Genomic DNA, 20208 nt, shown 5'->3' with positions numbered 1-20208 from the left:
GTTCCCCAACCAGGGATTGAACCCACCCCCATGCCCCCTGCAGTAGAAGCATTGAGTCCTAAGCACTAGACCACCAGAGAAGTCCTGGACTTTTTATAGGGATTTCATTTTATTGATTACAATTTACAGATCAATTTGGTAAGAATTCCTATCTTTCATGACATGGAATGTCTCTTAATTTATGTAGATCTTCAACTTCTCTCAACAATATTTTTTATAGTTTTTTGTGTAAATTTATTTCTAAATATTTTATTCTTTTTGATGCTTTTGTGAATAGAATTATCTTTCTTTTTTATTTTCACATTTTCATTGCTTGTGTATAGAATTGCAATTCATTTTTTTTTTAGTTTTTATCTCACATCCTTACTGAACTCATTAGTCTCATAGGTTTTTTATGGCTTTCATTCAACTTTTTATATTAATGATTGTTATCTGCCAAAAAAGCCACTTTTACTTCTTCCTTTCCAATCTGGATGCTTTTTATTTCTTTTTCCTTGATTGATTACCCTGGCATAGAATCTCCAGTACAGTATTTAATGTAAGTGACAGGAGTGGGCATCCTTGACTTGTTTCTAATCATAGAGAGGATTCACTCTTTCATTGTTGATGCTAAGATGATGTTATGATGTGAGCTATAGACTTTTCTCATCTCCTTTATCAGTCTGACAAATTTACTTCCTATTCTTTGTTGATAATTTAAAAGAATTGTGGTAAACTATACATAAGATAGAATTTACCATTTTAACCATTTTTAAGTGTATGTATGGATGTGAGAGTAAAGAAAGCTGAGCACTGAAGAATTGATGCTTTTGAACTGTGGTGTTGGAGAACACTCTTGAGAGTCCCTTGGACTGCAAGGAGATCAAACCAGTCAATCCTAAAGGAAATCTGTCCTGAATATTCATTGGAAGGACTGATGCTGAAGCTGAAACTTCAATACTTTGGCCACCTGATAAGAAGAACTGACTGATTGGAAAAGACCCTGGTGCTGGGAAAGATTGAAGGCAGGAGGAGAAGGGGACAACAGAGAATGAGATGGTTGGATGGCATCACTGACTCGGTGGACATGAGTTTGAGCAAACTCTGGGAGATGGTGAAGCACAGGGAAGCCTGGCATGCTGCAGTCCATGGGGTCATAAATTATGAGTTGGACATGACTGACCGACTGAACTGAACTGAGAGGGTATACTTCACTGGCATTAAGTACATTCACATTGTCATGCAGTCATCATCACCATCTGGCTCCAGAACTTTTTCCTCTTCCCAAACTGAAACTCTGTAAACAGTAACTCCCCACTTTGCCCCCCCCCCGAGCCCCTGACAACCACTATTCTATTGATAGTTTCTATCTCTGGACTTTGATTATTCTAGGTCCCTCATATAAGTGGAATCATTTATGTGTCCTTTTGTGACTGGCTATTTCACTTAGCATAGTATCTTCAAAGTTAATTCATATTGCAGCATGTGTCAGGATTTCCTTCCTTTATAAGACTGAATCATATTCCATTGTGTGTATATAGCACGTTTTATTTATCCATTCATCTGTTGATGTATACTTGGTTTGCTTGTCCCCTGTCAGTCCATTCAGGATGCTGTAACAAAATACCACAGACTAGGTAGCTTATAAACAACAGACATTTCTTTCTCACGTTTCTGGAGGCTAGAGGTCCAACATCAAGGTGCCAGTATGTCCAGGTGAAGGCCCTCTTCCTGGTGATAACTGGCACCTTTTCTCTGGGTCCTCATATGGTGGAAGGAACTAAGGATCACTGTGGGATCTCTTTTATAAAAACACTGATATCACTCATGAGGGTTCCACCTTCATGAACTAATCATCTCCCAAATATTCATCTACTAATAAATTAATATGAATGGGGGAGGCAATGGACACAGCCGTTCAGACCATAGCACCACCTTTTGGCTATTGTGAATAATGCTTGAATATGGGTGTACAAATATCTGTTGGAGTCCTTGCTTTCAATTCTTCTGGATATATACACAGAGGTGGAATTGCTGGATTGTATGGTAAACCTACATTTGATTTTTTTTTTGAGGAACTGCCATATCATTTTTCACAGCAGCTGCACCAGTTTACATTCCCACCAGCAATGACATAGGTTCTAATTTCTCTAAATCCTTGCCAACACTCTATTTTCTTTTCCTTCCTTCCCTCCTCTTCCTCCTTCCCTCCCTCCTCTCTTTTCTTCTTCTCCTGCTTCCCCTGACTTTCTTCTTCTTCTCTCTCTTTCTTTCCCTTTTTCTCCTAAGTGCCATCCCAGTCAGTATCACATTGTTCTGTGCCTGGGTCTTCATTTATAAAGGCAACTGAATGGTGGCACAGAGAGAACAATGCCATTGAAGGAAAAGTTTAATATTACTTACAGTTCCTCTAGAACAAGAAACAATAGTCCTCTGCCTTAATCATCCCAGGGCTGGATACTAAGCAACTAGAAATCACCCCTATAGTTTAGGACCCACCAAAATTATTCAAACTAGCCAATCGGAAACTGTTTTCCCTCCCCTGTCTTGCCTTTCCCTCAGAGATCCCAATAAAGGCTGTGGCTGGAGTCTATCCCTCCCTCAACACTCAGTCACCTTTATAAATTAAGACTTGGGCAGAGAACTATTGGTGCAGTGCGCACGGTGACTCAGCATTCATTGGAGGGGGATTGCCTCTAGACTGCTCTTGGTTTACTAACTGGATGGGAAGCCTAGTGGGCTGCCGTCTATGGGTCGCACAGAGTCAGACACGACTGAAGTGACTTAGCAGCAGCAGCAGCAGAGTACTTCCCAGGTGGCGCTAGTGGTAAAGAATCTGCCTGCAATGCAGGAGATGCAAGAGACAAGGGTTTGATCCCTGGGTCGGAAAGATCCCCTGGTGAAGGGAATGGTAACTCACTCTGGTATTCTTGACTGGAGAACCCCATGGACAGAGGAGCATGGCAGTCTACCATCCATGGGGTCGCAAAGAGTCAGACGCGACTGAGCATACACACACTGAGTACTGCCTGGGAAGGCATGGCTGGCTGTTGGCACACTGGCACTCTGGCTGCCACTGCTTCATGCCGTATCTGCTGTATGCTGCCATGACCCACCAACTAAATCTAAGAGGACCTCAAAGGCCTCTACAGTACTCCTCACTTAGTTTCAGGTGCTGAAGTTTCCATTGGTTGTTGCCAAAATTCCATATTTGTCATCTTACCTTGCACAGCTGGGTCCACTGAGTCAAACCTGGTTTCCCTGGTTTGACATACCTAAGTCCTGGGCAGTGACATTGGGGGTGATTAGGATCACTGGCTAATTTAGAAGATCCAGCTCCCTGCCCAAGGGAGTGAAGAAAGGCTTCCTCTGATGAGACCATGTTGGGTGTCACTCTGATCCATTGACCCAACAGGGCTGAAGTCAGCAGTGGGCTGAAGTCTTCCCTCCCAATAAGTGAGTAGACTCTAGGCGTTGGTCCCTGGTACACTTTACAGATGTACTGGCAGTACAGCTCAGGGTTCCTTTTCACAGCAAACCATGGTATATGTGTATAGTTGCTTCAGTTGTGTCTGACTCTTTGCAACCCTAGGGACCCTACCCCACCAATCTCCTCTGTCCATGGTGATTCTCCAGGTAAGAATACTGCAGTTGGTTGCCATGCCCTCCTCTAGAGGATCTTCCCAACCCAGGGATTGAACCCGCATCTCTTACATCTCCTGCACTGGCCAGGAGGTTCTTTACCACTAGCATACCTGGGAAGCCCCAAACCTTAAAGTTCATTTCAAAGGCAAATCCTTTTGTTGTTGCTTGCTTTGCTGCTGTCATATTTGTTCTTCAACTAAGTGGGATTTAAGAAATCCATCCTTGGAGACCAGTGACTCAATGTTTGATTTAAAAAAGGGGATATGAAGGAAAAGGGTCACTTTAATCCCACTCCCCATAAAACACATGAGGAGGAGATGGTAAATGTCCAGGTCCATGTGCTTGGGCTGTTTATGGATATGCTGAATCTCCTCTTTAAAACAAAACCACCACAAAACAAAACACTGAAAAGATAAAGCCGAGGTCACCATTGCTGTCCTAGATGTCACCCCTTTGAGGTGGGGTACCCTAGGAAGAGAGGCCACTACTCACAGCAGAAGCTACTGGGGATCACCAAGAGCTTATCAGGTAAATGTCCAGAAGAGAAAAAAGAAGGGGAGAAGTTTAGCTGCCGATAAATTCTACAGACCATTAAAAAAAAAAAAAAAAAAAAGTCCAGTGGGGATAGGGGCAGTCCCAGGGAGTGGTTGCTTAAATACAAGGGGTCCCCTTTTTCTCCCCTCTTTCTCTCTTCTCAGTTGGAAGCAAAAACTAGACTCTAGCTTTGGTTGGGTGGCGACAAGCCTAAAACAGAAGAGAGAAAAAAAGATAAAGATAAAAGACTGCTGCTTTAGGTGGCTACAATCCCGAGGGAAAATAAAGGGGAACTTTAAACCTTATGTACTGAGCAAATGCCAGTTCTAACAAGCATAATGCTAGTCCTAGATTACTTATTGATTTTGAAACAAATCCCTAGCTAGACACAGGAGGAGAAAATAGAAGGTAATTAAATTAGGTAAACATAATATTTTAATATCAATATATAATATATGAATTGTGGATATATAAAATATATAGCTAAATTAAAACCAAATCCCACAATTTGATCCAATTGGAAATTTGAAATTTATACATTAAAGAATTTATGTAGCAAAATGATAGAAACAATGCTGATTGGCTTTTGTGCCTCTATAGCCTTGGTTCTAAATTAAGTTTAACATTTGCTAAAATACATCAATTGACAAGAACTTTTATGAACTTAATCCAGATGGGGCTTAAATTACAGTTGTGCCTGGGGATCCCAGTAAATTTACACATTGTGTCCCCTAAAAATCTAAAGAAGGTAACTAAATATAAAATGAAGAAAAGATGGGTATACCTCACTCTAATCGTAGCCTTGGCTAAATTTCCAGTCACAATATCTATTGCCCTAAAATACTCTATATTGGGCATAGATGCTCGATGGAACATAATAAATTCAAACTAAAGTAAGTCTTTGAGAACTTACAATTTGGCTTAATAAAATGGGACCCATGAACCCCCAGATAAAATAACTTGGTTCAATATAAGTTGAAACAAGGAACTCAAGGATTAAAACTTATTATTTAAACTTATTAATGAGAAAAGCTAATTAATAAAGGAGTGGTTATCCCCATTTCTTCTCCCTTTGATAGTGCAATTTTGCCCGTTCTTAAATCTTAAAAAATAAGAGGGGATGTACCTCAAGGTGGATTATCACTACCTTTATGCTGTGGGCCCCTCTACCAAGGACCCCGTACAAGTTATCTAATATTATCAAAATCACTGATTCTATTCATTTGACAACTGGGAAATATTTTTAAAAAATATTTTGCTTTAGCTCTGGCTACCATTTTCTGTCCAGTGCCCATTCAAAAGCCTCTGAGTGGTCATTTGCCTTTACCCTAAAGGGACATTATACATCTTCTCCAGCCTACCCATGGGGCACCTCAGAAGCTTTGCCATGACACGCAGTCCTTACAGACAAGATCTTAACTACATCCACCTTTCTCCAGGAGCACAGGTATGGCATCCCATTGATAACATGCTCCTCCAGAGTAATTCATTAGACATACTCATTAAGGACATACAAATCCAAATATAAATTTAGCCCTTCTTGGGTTCTAATGACAACATATATCTCATTTACAAATTTTACTCCCAAATGAAAATCAACAGGTACTCCTGTTAATGCCCCTCTGCAAGTGCCTTCACTAAAGGGACTTTGGCAACCTCTTCTAATACCTCTCATCATCTATGCACAACTTGTTTTTTGAGGGGATGTGGTGTCTTAGTTCCCTTACCAGGGATGGAACCCAAGCCCCCCTGCAGTGGAAGTGCGGAGTCTTAACCACTGGACCACCAAGGAAGTCCTGTCTGTACCATTTCTGATGGTCATAGGTGGCTCAAGGGTTTCTGGTGCAATATACGTGCGTGAAATTGTTTCAGTTGTGTCCGACTCTTTCCAACCCTATGGACGGTAGCATGCCAGGCTCTTCTGGCCATGGGATTCTCCAGGCAAGAATACTGGAGTGGGTTGCCATGCCTACCTCCAGGGGATCTTCCCAACCCAGGGACTGGACTCACATCTCATGTCCCCTACATTGGCAGGCATTACCACTAGCGCCACCTGGGAAGCCCTCTGCTGCAATATACTGCCCCTGAAAAAAAGTGCCTGGCTACCTACCAGGATTTTCTAAAAACAGGTTCTCACAGATCTTGAGCCTGTAACCCTCCATACTCAGTAGCCCATTATGCTTTGAGTCATGGAAACAGCACCTCACCAACTCAGCACAGCGATGGGGGCCTTCTTAATCAAGATGCCACCACACCTGGGCCCTGTGACATGTTCTACTTGCAGGAGGGGATGGCTTCCTCTGTGCTTAGTCCCTTGCCAGATTCCAGGGTGCTAGAGGAAGTCACCCCTCCCCCAGGCCCTTGGCTACCTGGGAAACCCCTTGGGATTAACTGTACAAGCAACAATAGACTATGCAAATAGCCTTGCTAACCATCCTACAAGATGGAGCTCAATGAAATGTTGCTGTTTTCTGTCCCTTAACCAGGATGGCCCTAAAAAAGAACAGGACTCCCCAAACCACACACTTGGCCAAACTTCAGGCAGCCATTTTAGCACTGGATGCCCTGGCTAGCAAATAGTTCCATCTTTAAATTTATTATAAACTGGTGGGCATTGTCTAAAAATCATCTCTGTCAGGTTAAAGAACTCTGCAAAATCTTGCCTCACAGATAGCCAAAATATAAAATCGCATGTTTCTCTATATATTCAGTTCAGTTCAGTCCAGTTGCTCAGTCGTGTCTGACTCTTTGTGACCCCATGGAGAAGGCAATGGCACCCCACTCCAGTACTCTTGCCTGGAAACCCCATGGATGGAGGAGCCTTGTAGGCTGCCGTCTATGGGGTCACAAAGAGTTGGACATGACTGAGCGACTTCACTTTCACTTTTCACTTTCATGCATTGGAGAAGGAAATGGCAAACCACTCCAGTGTTCTTGCCTGGAGAATCCTAGGGATGGGGGAGCCTGGTGGGCTGCCGTCTATGGGGTCACACAGAGTCGGACACAACTGAAGCGACTTAGCAGCAGCAGCAACAGGACTACAGCATGCCAGGCCTCCCTGTCCATCACCAACTCCCGGAGTTTATTCAAACTCATGTCCATTGAGTCGGTGATGCCATCCAACCATCTCATCCTCAGTTGTCCCCTTCTCCTCCTGCCTTCAATCTCTCCCAGCATCAGGGTCTTTTCAAATGAGTCAGCTCTTTTCATCAGGTGGCCGAAGTATTGGAGTTTCAGCTTCAACATCAGTCCTTCCAAAGAAATCTCAGGGCTGATCTCCTTCAGAATGGACTAGTTGGATCTCCTTGCAGTCCAAGGGACTCTCAAGAGTCTTCTCCAACACCACAGTTCAAAAGCATCAATTCTTCGGTGCTCAGCTTTCTTTATAGTCCAACTCTCACATCCATACATGACTACTGGAAAAACCACAGCTTTGACTAGATGGACCTTTGTTGACAAAGTAATGTTTCTGCTTTTTAATATGCTGTCTAGGTTGGTCATAACTTTCCTTCCAAGGTTACAATATAAGGCTTTGCCAAGAGCTCAGTACTCATTATCAACACTGTTAATAGTAACCAAGGCACAAATTTCACTACTCAAAATGCACAGTGTTGGGCTCTTGGAAAAAACAATAGAAATTTCATGTCCCTTCTGCAGAGTCAGACATGACTGAGTGACTAAGCACACACACACATATATATATATCATGTACCCTATTTAAATTACACTGCTCACTCTTCTCTAAATATGATATACATTTCCATTCTTCTGTGTTATTGATTGTGTCTCACAAATATGTAAAAATATCAAATACGCACAGCTTTCTTAAGTGAAAGTGTCAGTCGCTCATTCATGTCCAACTATTTGTGACCCTATGGACTGCACTCTGCCAGGCTCCTCTGTCCATGGGATTCTCCAGGCAAGAATACTGGAGTGGGTTACCATGCCCTTCTCCAGGGAATCTTCCCAATCTAGGGATTGAACCCAGGTCTTCTGCATCTTCCTGCATTGGCAGGAGGATTCTTTACTACTGCACCACCTGGGAAGCCCACCCCATTTGAATGTTAAACCAACTGGACATTCCTGGGAAAAAAATCTCATTTAGTCATGATGTCATGATGTCATTTAGTCATGATATATCAATACTCCTGATATATTGCTGTGCTTAGTTGCTCAGTCATGTCCAACTCTTTGTGACTCCATGTACTGTAGCCTGCCAGGCTCCTCTGCCCATGGAATTCTCCAGGCAAGAAAACTGGAGTGGGTTGGCATGCCCTCCCCCAGGGGAATCTTCCCAACCCAGGTCTCCCATATCGCAGATGAATTCTTTACCCTGATTCACCAGGGAATTTGGTTTAATTTTCAAAGGCATTTTCGTCTCTATTTATGAGGGATATTGATGTATAGTTTTTTTTTTTTCTTATGCTATCTTTGTCTGGCTTTAGTGTGACCTAATATTGGGCTTGTAGAGGGAGTTGGGAAGTGTTCTTTCCTTTTGTACTTTCTAAAATATGGTTATTATTTATCCTTTAAATGTTTGATAGAATTCACTAGTGGACTCATCTGGTTCTTGGGTTTTTAGTGTGGAAAGAATTTAAATTACAAATCTAATTCCTTTACCTATTACAATCTTTCAGATTTTCTATTTTTTTCTTGAGTCAGTTTTGGTAAATTATGTCTTTCCAGGAATTTGTCCATTTCATCTAAGGTATCTAATTTGCCAGTATAAAGCAGTTAAATAATATTCTCTTATAAACTTTAAAAAATTTATTTACTTATTTATCTATTTTTGGTTGCACTGGGTCTTTGTTGCTGCGTGTGAACTTTCTTTAATGGTGGTAAGTAGGAGGCTCTTCTTCACTGAGGGGCACGGGCTTCAGCACTTACAGCATGTGAACTCAATAGTTGTGGTGCGGAGGCCCAGATGCTCTGCGGCGTGTGGAATCTTCCTAGACCAGGGATTGAAACTGTGTCCCCTGCACTGGCAGGCAGACTCCTATCCACTGTACCACCAGGGATGTCCATCTTATAAACTGTTTATTGCTGTAGAGTCAGTTGTGATATCTGCTTCTTCCTTCTTGATTTTAGGAATTTAAGTCTTTTTGTCTTCGTTGTCTATCTAGCTAAAGGTGTATCAACTCTGTTGGTCTCGAAGAACTAACTTTTGTTTTCATTAATTTCTCTCTGCTGTTTTTCCATTTTCTATTTTATTGATTTCTGCTGGAATTTTATTATTCTTATCTTTTAAGAAGCATATTTATATATTCTTATTATTTTTTGGCTGTGCTGGGTCTTTGTTCGGGTGTGCGAATCCTCTCCAGTTGTAGTGCACGGGCTTCTCTCTGCAGTGGTCTCTCTTGCTGTGGAGCACAGGCTCCAGGGTGCCTGACTTCAGTTCTTGCCACACATGAGCTCAGAAGTTGCAGTTTGTGGGCTCTAGAGCATGGGCTCAGCCCCATTGCCCTGTGGCATGTGGGATCTCCCCGGATCAGGAATTGAACCGGTATCCCCTGCATTACAAGGCAGACTCAACCACTTGACCACCAGGGAAGCCCCTATTATTCCTATCTATGCTGTGGATCACAACAAACTGTGGAAAATTCTTCAAGAGATGGGAATACCAGACCACCTGACCTGCCTCTTGAGAAACCTATATGCAGGTCAGGAAGCAACAGTTAGAACTGGACATGGAACAACAGACAGGTTCCAAATAAGAAAAGGAGTACATCAAGGCTGTATATTGTCACCCTGCTTATTTAGCTTATATGCAGAGTACATCATGAGAAACGCTGGGCTGGAAGAAGCACAAGCTGGAATCAAGATTGCCAGGAGAAATATCAATAACCTCAGATATGCAGATGACACCACCCTTATGGCAGAAAGTGAAGAGGAACTAAAAAGCCTCTTGATGAAAGTGAAAGTGGAGAGTGAAAAAGTTGGCTTAAAGCTCAACATTCAGAAAACTAAGATCATGGCATCTGGTCCCATCAGTTCATGGGAAATAGATGGGAAAACAGTGGAAACAGTGTCAGACTTTATTTTTTTGGGCTCCCAAATCACTGCAGATGGTGATTGTAGCCATGAAATTAAAAGACACTTACTCCTTGGAAGGAAAGTTATGACCAACCTAGATAGCATATTCAAAAGCAGAGACATTACTTTGCCAACAAAGGTCCGTCTAGTCAAGGCTATGGTTTTTCCAGTAGTCATGTATGGATATGAGAGTTAGACTGTGAAGAAAGCTGAGTGCTGAAGAATTGATGCTTTTGAACTGTGGTGTTGGAGAAGACTCTTGAGAGTCCCTTGGACTGCAAGGAGATCCAACCAGTCCATCCTAAAGGAGGTCGGTCCTGGGTGTTCATTGGAAGGACTGATGGTAAAGCTGAAACTCTAATATTTTGGCCACCTCATACAAAGAGTTGACTCATTGGAAAAGACCCTGATGCTGGGAGGGATTGGGGGCAGGAGGAGAAGGGGACGACAGAGGATGAGATGGCTGGATGGCATCACCCACTCGATGGACATGAGTCTGAGTAAACTCTGGGAGTTGGTGATGGACAGGGAGGCCTGGTGTGCTGCGATTCATGGGGTCGCAAAGAGTCGGACACAACTTAGCGACTGAACTGAACTCAGCTGATGCTTGCCTTATGTTTAGTTTGCTCTACATTTTTCTAGGTTCTTAAGTTGAAAACTTAGCCATTTTAGTTTCCATTGTTTATTCTACTTGTTGAATTATTTTTTAGTGGTTGCTCTGGGCTTCCCTTGTGGCTCAGCTGGTAAAGAATCTGCCTGCAATGTGGGAGACCTCGGTTCAATCCCTGGGTTGAGAAGATGCCCTGGAGAAGGGAAAGGCTACCCGCTCCAGTATTCTGGCCTGGAGAATTTCATGGACTGTATAGTCCATGGGGTCTCAAAGAGTCGGACACGACTGAATGACTTTCACTGAGGATTGCAGTAGATATTTTAAAACAATGCCCTTTACATTAATGCTAATTTATTTCTCGTAGTGTATTGAAACTTTGCTCTAACATTGCTCCCTTTCCTCTGCCCTCCTTTGTGCTATTATTGTCATATACACTACATCTTATATATTCTCAACACTATTTTTTTAGGCCCTAACCTGGCCACCTTCACCCCCTACAGCTAAACTCGGGCCCCTGGCTCTCCCTGCCACTAATTCATGAACAATGTTTTAATAATATTGTTTCATGCAGATATCTTTTAAATCAGTTTTGAGAAGGAAATAAAAATGTATTTCTATTTTGTTTTCCTATGTAATTAACATTGAAGTGAAAGTCGATCAGTCGTGTCCAACTCTTTGTGACCCCATGGACTATTCAGTCCATGGAGTTCTCCAGGCCAGAATACTGGAGTGAGTAGCCTTTCCCTTCTCCAGGGGATCTTTCCAACCCAGGGATCGAACCCAGGTCTCCCGCTTTGCAGGTGGATTCTTTACCAGCTGAGCCACAAGGTAAACCCTAATTAACATTGCTTATGCTTAGTCGCTTCAGTTGTGTCCGACTCTCTGCGACCCCATGGACCATGGCCCACCAGGCTCCTCTGTCCATGGGATTCTCCAGGCAAGAATCCTGGAGTGGGTTGCCATTTGTTGCTCTATTTCTTTGTGGGGACACCAGTTATAATTCCTCTTCAGCCTGATCAAGCAAGTCTGATAGCAATTTGTTTTCTTAGGCTTTTTTTTCCCCCTCTGTCTTTGTTTGTGGGGCTTTTTGATTTTTAAAGGTTATTTTTCTGCATATAGAATTATTTTTTAAATAACAGAATTATTGATACATCAATCATATTACATATGATTAACCCATTTAAATTGTACCGTTCAATGGTTTTTAGCATATTCACAGAGTTATGCAGTCATCACCACAATCAATTTTAGAAATTTTCATCATTCAAGAGAGAAACCCTGTACCCTTTGCAGTCACTCTTCATCCTCTCAATGATTCTACCAGCCCCAGGCAACAGCTCATCTCCTTTCTGTCTTTATGGATTTGCCTCTTCTGGACATTTTATGTAAATGGAATTAGGCAATGTGTGATATTTTTTGTGACTGGCTTCTTTCACTTAAGATATTGCTTTTAAGGTTTGTCCATGTCATAGCATATACCAGTACTTCATTTCTTTCTACTGTTGAATGATATTCCATTGTTTGACTATACTACATTTTGTTTATCCAATCATTAATTAGTAGACATTTGAGATGTTTCCACTTTTTGGCTATTATAAATAATACTGCTATAAACATTTGTGGACAAGTTTTTATGTGGTCATATTTTTTTCTCTTGGCTGTATACATAGGAGTGGAATTTCCTGGTCATGTGTTAACTCTATGTTTAACCTTGTGAAGAATTGCCAGACTGTTTTCCAAAGTGGCCGTACCATTTTCCATCTCCACCAGCAATGTATAAGGGCTCCCATTTCTCCATATCCTCACCAAGACAATTATTACCTATCTTTTTTATTATAACAATATTTGTTTTATAAATGGTATTTCTTCATATTCTGTGATACATTTAGATATTTTAGATTTTGAAATATATTAAATATTGTTTTACTGATTTTTTTGCTTAATGAATTCTGAGCTTAAATACTGATATTAATACACATTTCAGTGTTAAGCCAAAAGGGACCCCAAATTTTCATTTTTGCTCTGATTATTATTGCTATTTTTAATTGAAATATAGTTGACTTACCACATTATATTAGTTTCAGGTGTAGAACACCATGATTCAATATTTTCATAGATTATACTCCCTTTTGTATTTATTACAAAATAATGGCTTTAATTCCCAGTACTGTACAGTATATCCTTGTTGCCTATCTATTTTATGCATAGTAGTTTGTATTTCTTAATCCCATTCCCCTATATTGGCCCCTGCTCTGATTATTGCAGTAAATAACTGCATTTTCTCATAAAACCTCACATGGAAAATTATCTTCAGAAATTAGAACTAGATCAAACTTTTCATTTGCTTGTATATTCCTTCTACAGAAAAGAAAGAGAGCTGTTTAACTTGTTCCTTCTTTGTACTGGCTGCTAGAAACCTTAAAACGAGAGTTTTTCTCAATCTTCAATTCTTGCAAAACTTTTATTTTCATCTTTTATCTTATGAGTGTTGTTTTTATACCTCTAAATTTAGTAAAAACTAGCTCACTTTTTTAAAGTGGTAAAGAAGTTACAAAGAAGTAAGTAAATAATTATTTACTAAATATCCTTGACCTGCACAGCAATTACAAGGCAGTAGTTAGAGTAAATATTCCCTCCCAATTCTATAAATGATGAAAGTGACTCAATGAAAAGTGATCTACTCAAAGTAAAAGCTTAGAAGTGGCAAAATTTCTAACTTCTGATACCAGAACACAGATCTGAGAGAGTCTCCCATTTCAGTTCTTTATATTATCCCACGAACATCTCATCACTCTGGTTAAGACAGAGACTTAAAAAAAAGATAATTTGTCACATTTGAAAGTATTTCAACATAGCTCTTGCAGAGCTAACACTTAAATGTGATAGAGTCCCCGTGATAATATGTTCAACTAATACAACCATCACAATGATTGAGATAATTTTAAATATTCCTCAATCTAATCCCTACAATAGCCTACCTCCCTCTGTATGATATTAATAGAAACAAGCTTGTTAATTCTTCAGTGATGATCTGTAATATTCAGAGTATTAATTTGCTGCTAATGATATGAAAGATAATATAAAGCATAAAAATCTAGTATTTGTTTAATAATATAGGTCATAGTGGGCTTCCCAGGTGGCTCAGATGGTAAAGAATCTGTCTGCAATGCAGGAGACCCGGGTTCAATCCCTGGGTTGGGAAGATCCCCTGGAGAAGGAAATGGCAACCCACTCCAGTATTCTTGCCTGGGAAATCCCATGGACAGAGGAGCCTGGCGGGCTATAGTCCATGGGGTCACAAAGAGTTGGGCATGACTGAGTGACTAACCCATCAGTTCAGTTTCAGTTCAGTTGCTCAGTCATGACCCCATGAAACGCAGCATGCCAGGCCTCTCTGTCCATCACAAACTCCCAGAGTTTACTCAAACTCATGTCCATTGAGCCGGTGATGCCATCCAACCATCTCATCCTCTGTCGTCCCCTTCTATTCCAGCCTTTAATCTTTCCCAGAATTGGAAATGAGTCAGTTCTTGGCATCAGGTGGCCAAAGTATAGGAGTTTCAGCTTCAGCATCAGTCCTTCCAATGAATATTCAGGACTGATTTCCTCTAGGATGAACTGGTTGGATCTCCTTGCTGTCAATATATAATATTTGTAGTTAGCTTAAGAACGGGGAAATATTTCCAAAAACTCCAATGTGGAATAATATATAGGAAGTTGTTTTATATTTCACTGCATTGCATTTTAAAGTCATATAAAAGAATTATTTAGCTGTATGAAATTTATGCATTCTTCCTTAAAAAAAAGAAAGGGAATGTCTATAGAGATAGTTATAGAAATGTATTTGGTATTCAATACTGGCGACTCTGAATAGAAAGAATTTAGGTTTTAGGTTATCAGGTGAGAACAACATAAGCTAGAAACTATAATTGCCATTGGATGATTTCTGGAAATTTAAAGGCTAACAGTTTCGTTTATTATTAAGTTGGGAGAATAAATTATATTTATGTTGCAGACCTATGTGACAGTTGCAAAAATAGTCTAAACATGAATAAGAGAATTCAATATATTTTCTAAATGCCTTAAAGAACCTTTTTTCCTATCTTTATTCAATCTCCACTTCTTGAATATTGTGGACACTTGCAAAGTCGGCTCCAAAAAACTAGGCCATCACTATGAATTAATAAACATCCCAAAATGACATATATCACCCACCATATACTAAGTGGCAAGTCCTTGCAGTAGTTGAATAAGTATTCATTTTCTAGAATGGTAAGAAGCCTTTGAAGTTGCATAGTTTGCCTCATTTAATTTACAGGTGTGGAAAATAAAGACTAGGTGAGGAGACTTTCTCAAGTTCTCATAATTTTACAGCAGAAGGGGACTATGGCTTCCCTGGTGGCTCAGTTGGTAGAGTCTGCCTGCAATGCAGGAGACCTGGGTTAGATCCCAGTGTCGGGAAGATCCCCTGGAGAAGGAAATGGCAACCCACTCTATTCTTGCCTGGAGAATTCCATGGACAGAAAAGCCTGGTGGGCTACAGTCTGTAGGGTCACAAAGAAAATAAAGATGAGGTGAAGAGACTTTCCCAAGTTCTCATAAATTTACAGCAGAAGGGGACTATACCCAAGCTGACTCCTGATTGGAGACTATTTCCACAATACCATGATGCTTCAAGTCAAAGTTGAAAATGCGTTTGGTTTGTAGCTTTACTTAAACCTTGGGTTTTAAAAAATGAGCATGATATAGCCTAAAATAGCACACAGTTTTGATGAACTCACATATTTAAGCTAACAGCCAACTATAAACCAATTATAATAACAATATTAGTATCAGAGTAGATAAAGGATATATTATTAAAATCAAGTGTAAGATAACAGCATTCAGGTTTCCTAGGATATTTTATGAATCACAAACACTGCTACTACATATTTTAGGGTCACTAAAATTACTTTCTAAAATAATTTTTGTAACTAGACTAAATTACTAAGAAAATTTCTTTTAGGTAGACAAAAGAACACACTACTGGAAGAGGAGCTTAAAGAGGTTTAATAGCTCTTTCTCATCTACCTCATTTCCTGAAAAATGTGTTGAACAGTAACTTCACAGTTTGAATATTACAAATGAAAAAAGGGAAGACATAGAGAACTCCATCCAGTTCTGGAATCATGGATTGAGTTTTGGAAGATGATTTGATCTTGTAATCTTTTTTGCTGGGCCTCTCTTGGCATTTACCATCTTCTGATTAGCAGGATTAGATCTCCCTATTTTCACTGGATCCTCTTTCATTCTATGCAGATTCACTGGTTGTCCTTTAGAAGACTGGGGTGAGCCAGAGAGCTGAGACATTTTAGCTAGGTACATACGACATTCATCCTTCACCTTGTGGTAAGCCTTTGATTCTCGTTCCAGTCTAAGTGCACACTCTCTCACTTGACTTACAAGCCTCCTTTTTTCTTTTTCTAGCTGTTTAAGTAATGTACTTAATGATTCCACTGACATCCGTTCATAGACACGAATAGAAGATAGTCTAGCTGAAGGATTTCCACGGATTTTTTCCACTTTCTCTCTGAGACTAGCAATTTGCTTTTGTAGTTGATTATTCAGTTCAAGTTGTGCCTCATAACAGGCTTTCCATTCACTGCCTTCATAGTTAGAACTGAGTTTGTCTTCCAGTTTCACTATCTTTTGTCTTATTTCAAGTATTGAGATTTGCAGTAAGTCTTTCATATGGATTTCTTCCAATAACTCCCGTTTAAGGCAGTCAATGCTCATACCTTCGAATCTGTCACCTCCTCCGTCCCCCATAGTGTCAGCTCAAGAGCTCTCCCACACCGTTCCCTTCAGCAGAGCTTACAGCAGAAGACTTGAAGGGACACTTGGAAGTTGGGGAGGACAAAGTGTTGTCATGAGCTGTTGCTATGGTGAAATGATTCTTAGAATCCTAGGTTGAATTTCTTTCCCTCAGCACTTTGAATATGTCATAAGACTGCCTTCTTGTCTCCACTGTTTCTGATTAGAAATCAGCTGTTAATTTTATTGTGGTTTCTTTATATAAGGAATATAATTTTCTTCTCGCTGTTTTTGGGCTTCTCTCTTTGGCTTTGGCTTTCAGTAGTTTTTCTATGACCTCTCTAGCTGTAAATATCTTTGAGTTTGTGCTACTTGGAATTCACTGAGCTTCTTGAATGTGTAATCTTTGAAATCTGAGAAGTTTTCATCCAATGTTTCTTCAAATACTTTTTATGTTCCTTTTTTCTGCACTCCTCTTCTGGAACTTCCATTATGCATGAGTGGTGTGTTCGATGGTATCTCAGTGGCCTTTGAGGTTCTTCAATTTTCTTCATTCTTTTTACTTTCTGTTCGTTAGATTGCTGTTGTTGTTTAGTTACTAAGTTGTGTCCGACTCTTTTGCGAATCTTTTGTGACCCCATGGAGACACAGGTTTGATCCCTGGGTCAGGAAGATCCCCTGGAGGAGGACATGACAACCCACTCCACTATTGTTGCCTGGGAAATCCCATGGACAGAGGAGCATGGCAGGGTACCGTCCATGGGGTCCCAAAGAGTCGGACACGACTGAACAACTAAACAACAGTGACAGCAATTTGAAGTCTTTATGTACTAAATCTATCACCTAGGCCCTCTTAGAGACAATTTATATAAGCTACCTTTTTTTTTTTTTTTTTCCGTGTAAGGGCTGCTTCTTGTTTCATTGTTTTTTAATTTTAATTTTTTGTTTTTGTTTAGTGATGTGCTTGGACTAATTATGTAGTGTCTATTTCCCCTGTAGTGTGTGAGAACTGCAATCTGTGCTCAGTTGTTTTTTAAAAATTCTTGTTCTTATTTTTAATTTCTTCTTTTCCTTGTTCTCATTTTTAAGCCTAGATACCTAGAGTTAACCCTTGGATTACCATAGTTTAGTGGCCAGCCAACTATTGGTCCAAGATCTTGTTTAAACACTTTGAGCCAGTAAGATTGTATATTTGTCCGGTCAAGTTGATTGATCATGTTGTTCAATCTTCTATATGCTTAACTGTTTTTTATTTGCCTTTTATGCCAATTACTGGGGGAGATGTGTATGAATCTCCCAATCTGATTGTGAATTTTTAAAATTTCTTCTTTTAGTTCTGTTACTTTTTATATATTTTCTGACTCTGTTATTTAGGGCACATATAAACTTAAGATTGCTATCATCTCCTATTGAATCAAATCTTCTGTCATTATGGAAAGTCCCTGTTTATAATGCCAGTTCCCTTAAACTCTATTCTGTCTGATATTCACATAGTTATCCTGATTTGTTGTTTGGATGATATTGTTTTGTTATTTGTTTATTTTTGACCATTTTGAATCATGTCATTTAAAATGTGTTTCTTACAAATAAAATGAAATGTGTTTCTTGCAAGCAGCGTGTGGCTGACTCTTTCATAAATTGAACTATATTTTTAATTGGAATATTAATCCAATTACTATAATTATTGACACATTAAAGTTTATATCTGCCATCCTTCTGTTTGTTTCCTGTGTGTCATATCTATTGTTTTCTTTTTTTCCTTTTCTTATCTACTTTTGGATTTATTAAGTTTCTTTTAAATAAGCTTTTAATTTCGGAATAATTTTAGATTCACAGAAAAGTGGCAAAGTAATACAGAAAGTTTCCATACACCCTTCACTCAGTTTCCAATTCCTGTAATGCTATCATTTGTTGAAATTTTTAAAATAACATTGTTAACTAAACTTCAGATGTTGTTCTTATTTCACTAGTTTTTCCATTCATGTTCTTTATCTGCTTCAGGATCCTGTCATCGCTACCACATTGCATTTAGTTATCCTGTCTTCTTAATCTCCTCTAATTGGTGACAGTTTCTCAGTCTTTGTTTTTTCATAACCTTAACAATTTTGAGCAGAATTTGTCATATACTAAGTAAAATATCCTTCAGTTTGGGTTTCTTTGATGTTTTTCTCATGATTAGATTGGGATATTGGGCTTTGGGAAAGAATACCTCAGAGATGAAATGCCTTTCTAATCACATCATATCAAAGGGTACATGTTATCAACATGACTTATCATTGGTCACATTAACCTTGACTAAGGTGGCACCTGTCAGGTTACTCCACAGTAAAGTTACTATTTTTTCCCCTTCCCATGCTCTATTATTTTAAAGTGAGTCACTAAGTATGATGTGTTTTTTTATTATTTTGGTTTCCATCTTTTCAGAGAAGGCAATGGCACCCCACTCCAGTACTCTTGCCTGGAGAATCCCATGGGCAGAGGAGTCTGGTAGGCTGCAGTCCATGGGGTCGCTAGGAGTCGGACATGACTGAGCGACTTCACTTTCACTTTTCACTTTCATGCATTGGAGGAGGAAATGGCAACCCACTCCAGTGTTCTTGCCTGGAGAATCCCAGGGACGGGGGAGCCTAGTGGGCTGCCATCTATGGGGTTGCACAGAGTCAGACACGACTGATGCGACTTAGCAGCAGCAGCAGTAATACATTCTTTTTTTTTTTTCTTTTTTAACTTTACAATATTGTATTGGTTTTGCCATATATCAACATGAATCTGCCACAGGATGGGGAACACGTGTATACATTCTTTTTCTTAGCCATTAAATATTTTTCTCCCAGTTTTATTGAGATATAATGGATACACAGCACTGTATAAGTTTAAAGTGTACAGCATAATGATTTGACATACATACATCATGTAATGATTATCACAATAAATTTATTGAACATCAATTATCTCATATAGATACAAAATTACAGAATTAGAAAAACACTTTTTTGTGTGTGTGATAAGAACTCTGAGGATTCACTGTTAACTAACTTTTGTACATACAGCAATGCTAATTATATTTACCATGTTGACATTACATACCTAATGCTTATTTATCTTACAGCTGACAGCTTGTACTTTTTGACTGCCTTTATCCAATTCCTTCTTTCCCCACCCCTTGCCTCTGGTAACCACAAATTTGACTTCTTTTTTCTATGAGTTTGTTTTTGAAGCATAATCGGCCTACTACACTATGTTACTGCCTGTTACACAACATAGTGATTCGCTATTTTGGTACATTTCAAAATGATCACCAAGATGAGTCTAGTTATTGATATGATATGTTACCATACAAGATATTAGTTATTGACTGTACTCCTCACACTGTACATGTCATACCATGACGTTTATTTTGCAGATGGAAGTTTGTACCTCTTAATTTCCATCACCTATCTTCTCCTCCCATCCCTCTCCCCTCTGGTAACAACTTGTTTGTTCTCTGTATCTATTACTGTTTCTGTTTTGGTATGTTTGTTTATGTATTTTGTTTTTTTTAATATTTGACAGATAAGTGAAATTATACAATATTTGTCTGTCTTTGTCTGACATTTCCCTTAGCATAATACTCT

General features: G+C 39.6%; 1 protein-coding gene across 1 annotated transcript; it reads right to left on the bottom strand.

The window, feature by feature from the left end:
- Window positions 1–15967: 15967 nt before the first annotated feature.
- CCDC169 (coiled-coil domain containing 169) lies at window positions 15968–16609 on the bottom strand. The gene has a single exon (XM_055564750.1). It carries the CDS (start codon window positions 16607–16609, stop codon window positions 15968–15970), a length of 642 nt encoding a protein of 213 aa, XP_055420725.1.
- Window positions 16610–20208: the final 3599 nt, after the last annotated feature.

The sequence above is a fragment of the Bubalus kerabau genome, chromosome X (genome assembly GCF_029407905.1).
Source record: "Bubalus kerabau isolate K-KA32 ecotype Philippines breed swamp buffalo chromosome X, PCC_UOA_SB_1v2, whole genome shotgun sequence".
NCBI lineage: Eukaryota > Metazoa > Chordata > Mammalia > Artiodactyla > Bovidae > Bubalus > Bubalus kerabau.
Note: the sequence above shows the minus strand (reverse complement) of the source record. Positions and strands in the feature narration are given on the sequence as shown.

What these genes read in the sequence shown, in the direction of transcription:
- CCDC169 (XM_055564750.1), bottom strand. Translation starts at nt 16,609, where the DNA reads ATGGGGGACGGAGGAGGTGACAGATTCGAAGGTATGAGCATTGACTGC.